Here is a 5,897-nt window from a genome sequence, read left to right as displayed (position 1 = left end):
GTGTCACTTTTTCACGGAATGCGTAGCGAAATTTGTTACGCGCACCCGTCTGTGGGTAAATATGAATGGAGGTAGAATCATGCATGGGTGTAATCCCGTATCAGTTCGTTTTTTTTTTTTAAGGTACACTCGTGAAAGACGCGTTACCCGGAGGGGAAAAAATATATTAAAATATTTGCATATTTTTTTTTTGTCTTGTTTTGTTGCACTTAACAGAGGGGGAAAACGGAACGACGGCGCGTCGCTATAGCACAGCGTCGAAACAGCGTCGAAGCAACGTCGAGACAACGCCGAGACAACGCCGCTGCGACCATCACTTTCACAATTGCACACAAAAAAGGGGGACGCGCACGAACTTCCCACTTGGTGCTTCATCTTACAACGCGTGGGTATCGAAATGTGGTTAAAAATGGGATACGGCTATCCGACCGACCTGCCGCCTGACCGCCTAACCGCCTAACTGCCTAACCGCCTAACCGCCAAACCGCCAACCCACTCAGGTGCAGGCGGACGTGCAGCAGCCGACGGGCTTGGCTTCCTCAGAGGGCAGTCTCTTCAACTGCAAGCTTCCACGTGCGTCAAAGCTGGAGGTGGGGATGCTGTTTCTCTGTTTTTCGTAACTTGCTCCGCCACTTCCGCTGTACTGATTGAAGAAATTAATCTGCGAAAAGTCTTCGCTCCTGATATTGCTCTGATTATTTAGGCTGGAAGATTGCTTGTTCAAAAAATCAAGACTTCTGCTGTAGGCATTCTGTGAGTATGCCTTCTCGTTATACTCATTATACGAGTTCATTTTCTGCTGATAGGCGTTGTTATCCAAGCTGTATCTTTCTTGTCCCTTTCTCATTGTATATTTTTGGTACTCCTCCTCCCAGTTAATATTTTTTGAGTTTCTTGGGATGTATTTAATGACTTCCTCAGCATCTTCTATTTCTTTAAATCTGACTACTTCCTTAATTTGTGGCACTTCCACAATTTTGTCATGCCATTTTTCAATAATTTTTTGTCTCTCCACGACTTTTTCTACAACTTCAATTTTGGGCACGTACTTATTCTTGTAGTGAATATGTGGCACTTCAACAATTTTTTCTATATACTTAACTTCTGGTACCTCTACGATTTTTTCTACAATGTGGGTGACATTTTTAGGGACATGGATAATTTTCTCTTGAATGATTGTTTTTGGGACAAATTTTTCTACCGTTTTGATAACGGGGACTTCAACAGTTTTGGTGACGACGTCGACGGGTTGGTACGCCGTTAGGGCAACCCATTTTCGGTCAACTGTGGAAGTTTCCTTGGCATCCATGCAGTCTGCTTTTTGGAAGCTGTTGGAGCTTTTGATTGAGCCTTCCATTTTGTTCGTTCGGTGGGAGGCGCACAACACACGAGAGAAGCCTTTGCGTAGGGAAAAAAAACAACTGGGAAAAAAGGTGTAGCTAAAAATTAGCACTATTGGGAAAGCAGGCTAATTTCACGAGTTGCTCATTTATGTGTAAGTTGGCAAGTGTGGTGGTGAGCGTGTAAACTTTTGCGTTTAAATGGGGAGATGTCGCGGGGAAATTTAAGCAAAAGGGAGAAGGCGGTTGGAAATGGCGAATGGGGAAAAAATAGAACAGAGTGGATTGGTAAAAAACAGATTTGCAGCAGAACAAATTAGCGGCAAAATAGATTCACGGCAAAACAGATTTGCGGAAGAACAAATTTGCGGTAGAACAAATTCGCGGTAGAACAAATTCGCGGTAGAACAAATTCGCCGTAGAACAAATTCGCGGCAGAACAAACAACACACAAACAAAATACAGTACTAGCTCGGGGCGAAAAAAAAAAAAACACAGATGAAGAAACTCTTCTGTTAAGTTTTAAAAGCTAATCAAAATGGTAAAAACAAAACAAAAAGAAGAAATGAAAGAAGAAAGGAAAAATTAAGAAAAACGTTTTCATTCACGTTCAACCGGTTATCCGCTAAACTTGTTACATTCAGATTTAATTTGTTTAACCTGTTTAACTTGTTTAACTTGTTAACTGATTTTTCGTCGTTTTTTTTGTTTCCTTTTTATTTATTTATTTATTCATTTGTTTGTTTGTTTAGTTTAGTTTTTTTTTTTTTTTTTTTTTTCACAAATGGCACCATTACTAGTTATTACTCCTTTTTAAGAAAAAAAAAAAAAAAATAGCTTTACGGCACAATACGCGGTTATCACATGAACAGTTCAGGTAAATTTACTCACCTAACTTTGCGAGTGCATATAACTCTTAGTATTTTAAAGGCGGTTGATGCGAACAAATTAGGGATAATTTATAACATTTGAATTAAAGAACATTATGTGTACACATTTTTTCACCTTTATGCTGTTTTGTTTTTCTCTTTTGTTTAATATGTACACACAAAAAACGACATTGTGTGGTACGCGCTTGTAGAGGTGTACTCTACACATGTAAATAAATAGCTGTAAATTAAAAAAAAAAATGCACACAAAAAATGGCTGTTCATAAAAAAAATTCTCATATAACGGTTCACATTTCTCACAAAAAAAAAAAAAATTGCTACCTATTAGTTGTCACATAGTTTTACGTTACAAAAAAGGAATTTATGTGAAATAGCCACATGTTGGAAAATGAAATTTTCCCCATTCTGCGGGAGATATTTCAATTATTAAAAACTTTCATTACGCTTTTCCAGTGTGTGGATTTTTGGTGTATACATTATGGGCATGTTTATGTATGTGCACATGCGTAACACATGTGTGTATATACAGATTCGCCATCCTTTAATATACTGCACAGGTTGAGGACGCGAATGAATTGCTACTCCCTTCTCCATGTTTATGCGATAATGAAACGACACCACCATTCGCTCATTTGGTTAAGTAGCTATATTTAATAAGCAGTTACATTTTTTTTTTTTTTGTTTTTCTCTTTCCCTTTTTGCCGTACGGTACACGCTCATAGAGGGTGACAAACGAAATGTTTCTATTTTTGCGAAATAGCCATTTGGGTAAAGCGTCGATCGAACTGTTGAATGAAGGGCACGAGGCCTTTTTCCTTTTCAGCAGGTAAGATGAGGTAAAAAAAAAATGTGCAAATGTTTTGCGAAAATTTTCCACTCGAGTGGGGAGAAACAGTTGTGGGCGCGACCAAGCACGTGGCGCAGTTGAACCTGTACACCTTTAAGTAATCGCTCACATGATTTTATATAGGCGGAGGAACTGCCTTCACCTGGACATGCACAATGATGTAAAAATAAAACGTTCACTCCACTTTCCCCACTTTTGTAACCTTCACAAATTTGCACAACTTGTCACTTTTGTGCTTTTCGAAAAATGTTAGCGGTTTAAAAGGGGAAAATAATTAAAAAAAAATGACGTCTGGTAAATTTCGGGAAATAAAAATTTTTGTTTTATTTTAAAATGAACGCTAAGGGAGTAGCTAAATCGGTTACTCTATATATGGTTCCTTTTCCCCATTTTGCTCTTTCTCGCATTGTGCTGATGAATCAAAAAGGTACACATAAAAATACCACTCCCATTCGCACGGCGTAAGCGAGTTTTAAAACCACAATTCAAGATATGTCGCTTGTGAGCACTAAGAGCCTGGGTAGCGATGTGCTTAATTTTAAGCGTGTGGAGGTCATGCGCCCTCGCAGTAACAGCTTCAAAAAGGGTATTAAACAAAAACATACTAAATTTTAACAAATTTTGCGGCTTGATAGGAATGGTTAATAGGCGATTAAAATGGCCATTTGTTACAATTTAATTGACCTACAAAATGTTTTTACCTTTTCCTAGCCCCCCTTAATTTATCAGCATTAAACACGCAAATGTAGCAAAAATGTAATAATAAAAAAATATGTGCCTCTATGTTCATGCGCATAAAATTGATGGCAACATGATGGGCTATACAGAAATGCGTATGGTGATGTAGGTGCACCTTTTTATGGCATACTGCTGCCCCCTCCCGCCTTCTTTCTTATTCGAACACAATAACATACATTTTTGGCAAAAAAGGAAAAAAAAAAAAATAATAATAAGAGGACATAAAAATGAATAAACTTTTGCGACATATTTGCATAATCGAAGTTACGTAAATTTATTTAATGTGGCATTTATGGAGTTGCCTGAATTGAGAATCGTGTGAACATGTTACTTCGTGCCTCGCGTGTACTCTCTGTGTTGCAGGAGTTGACTGGAAAAGCGTACATATAAAATTAAATACATATATACCTCTATACATTTTATGCGCAGCGCCCTGCGGTAAAACAAATGCTTCTTCTCGGCAGGTTTTTTATGTAGCTCCTTTTTATGGCAACTGCGAAAAAGCCTATTAGCAAAATTTTGGGTGACAATATTTAAGCACCGTGAAAAAAAGTGAACACAGTTGGTAGCGTTTGCTACGTGAACACTTATCCTTTTTTTTTTTTTTTTAAGCCGTTCCATAGGCCAGTTTACTCACCCCTCATCGTAGGCACAAAATTGTATACGTAAATGTACGCACAAACAATGCATAAATGAAATAGCTTTTGAATATACTTCTTTTTAAAACCTCATCGCGCATTAAACTGTACATTTAAAATAAAAAAAAAAAAAAAATTCAATCAAATCATCTCTCACAATATCGTAACATTGCATGCCATTCGCATGAAGCGATCTTTAAAAACAATCCCAGCGCCTTGTATTTTACAAAAATGTTCCAAAAGAGCAGATAAGAAGTGACATACCAACCATATCGTATTTATATATACCTATCACGTACGTGACCCAGAAAATTGTAAAAATTTGAAAAAGGGGAAAATAAACTTTTTGGCAATTTTTTTTTAACCTTTTCAATACGTATATTCACCTTGACAATATTTCGCCTTCTCAAAAAATGAGTAAATTGATGAAAGGAGCCGTTGAAAGCGAGAAGTTTAGACTTCGTCGCATTCGTATTGCTTTAACCTCCAAGAGTTTGAGGGCTATAGAGAAAGGTAAAATTTATCCCTCCCCCCCCTTCCAAATGGGCAATCAACGTACCGCACGGCAGTGTTGTATCAGCCTTGCCCAAGGGGGAGAAAGAAGGGTGATGTTTCGTGAGAACTGCATAAATATACTCATATGAGAGTTTATGAAAAAAATTGCAAGCACGTCCGTATGTACTACGTATGACAGTATGTAGGCGTACGTGCGGGTATATGAAGAGTGGGGATACACCAAACTCATTTTTGTGAAATGGCCATGAGTCTACATAGACTTTTGCCAGTCGTGCAAAGGAGGACTATACGAATATGATATGTGCTCCCAAATGAAAGGAGCCGCAAAGCCTGTGATGATAGGGGCCACCATAGCACAGGGTGTGTGTGCGCAAGATTAACAACCCCCTGTGCACATATATATACGTATGCGAGGGTGTATGAAAACATGAGTTGCATAAATTCGTGCACGTGCTGCGAGATTAGCAATCATCCATTCCGTGAGAAGAGAGCACCTTAACATGACGCACACATGGAGCGTACATTCATTTTGAATGCCCCTGCCAAGCTAATTATTCGTGATGAGCTGAATTGTGTACACATGGTGGAGCCCCCCTTTATTCATGTTTTCCTGAGCTCGTACATTTTCTCATGTGAGTTTTTTTCTAATATGTGCTTCCCCCTTCACTACTCAGTCTGCAGCGACATCATGAAAGGCGCGAAGGAAAAGAACCTAAACGTGTCCGGACCGGTGAGGCTACCAGTAAAAACGTTGAGAATAACGACAAGAAAATCCCCATGTGGTGAAGGTACCAACACCTGGGATAGATTCGAACTAAGAATTTATAAAAGACTGATTGATTTATATTCCCAATGTGAGGTTGTTACTCAAATGACCTCCATCAACATTGACCCTGGGGTTGAGGTTGAGGTTATTATAACAGATTCG

At 38.6% G+C, this 5,897-nt stretch overlaps 2 protein-coding genes across 2 annotated transcripts; one reads left to right on the top strand and one right to left on the bottom strand.

Moving 5' to 3' along the window:
- Positions 1–496: 496 nt before the first annotated feature.
- On the bottom strand, positions 497–1,357 carry PCYB_081300 (hypothetical protein; the record flags this gene model as incomplete). Its single annotated transcript, XM_004221868.1, has 1 exon — positions 497–1,357. One exon carries the CDS (start codon positions 1,355–1,357, stop codon positions 497–499), a length of 861 nt encoding a protein of 286 aa, XP_004221916.1.
- A 3,226-nt stretch (positions 1,358–4,583) lies between these two features.
- PCYB_081290 (40S ribosomal protein S20e) lies at positions 4,584–5,897 on the top strand (the record flags this gene model as incomplete). The annotated part of the gene is made up of 2 exons (XM_004221867.1): positions 4,584–4,966; positions 5,644–5,897. Coding segments are annotated over exons 1-2 (354 nt in total), but the record flags the coding sequence as incomplete, so codon positions are not given.

Source organism: Plasmodium cynomolgi, chromosome 8 (genome assembly GCF_000321355.1).
Source record: "Plasmodium cynomolgi strain B DNA, chromosome 8, whole genome shotgun sequence".
Classification (NCBI taxonomy): domain Eukaryota; phylum Apicomplexa; class Aconoidasida; order Haemosporida; family Plasmodiidae; genus Plasmodium; species Plasmodium cynomolgi.
This window is presented reverse-complemented; position numbering and strand designations above follow the sequence as displayed.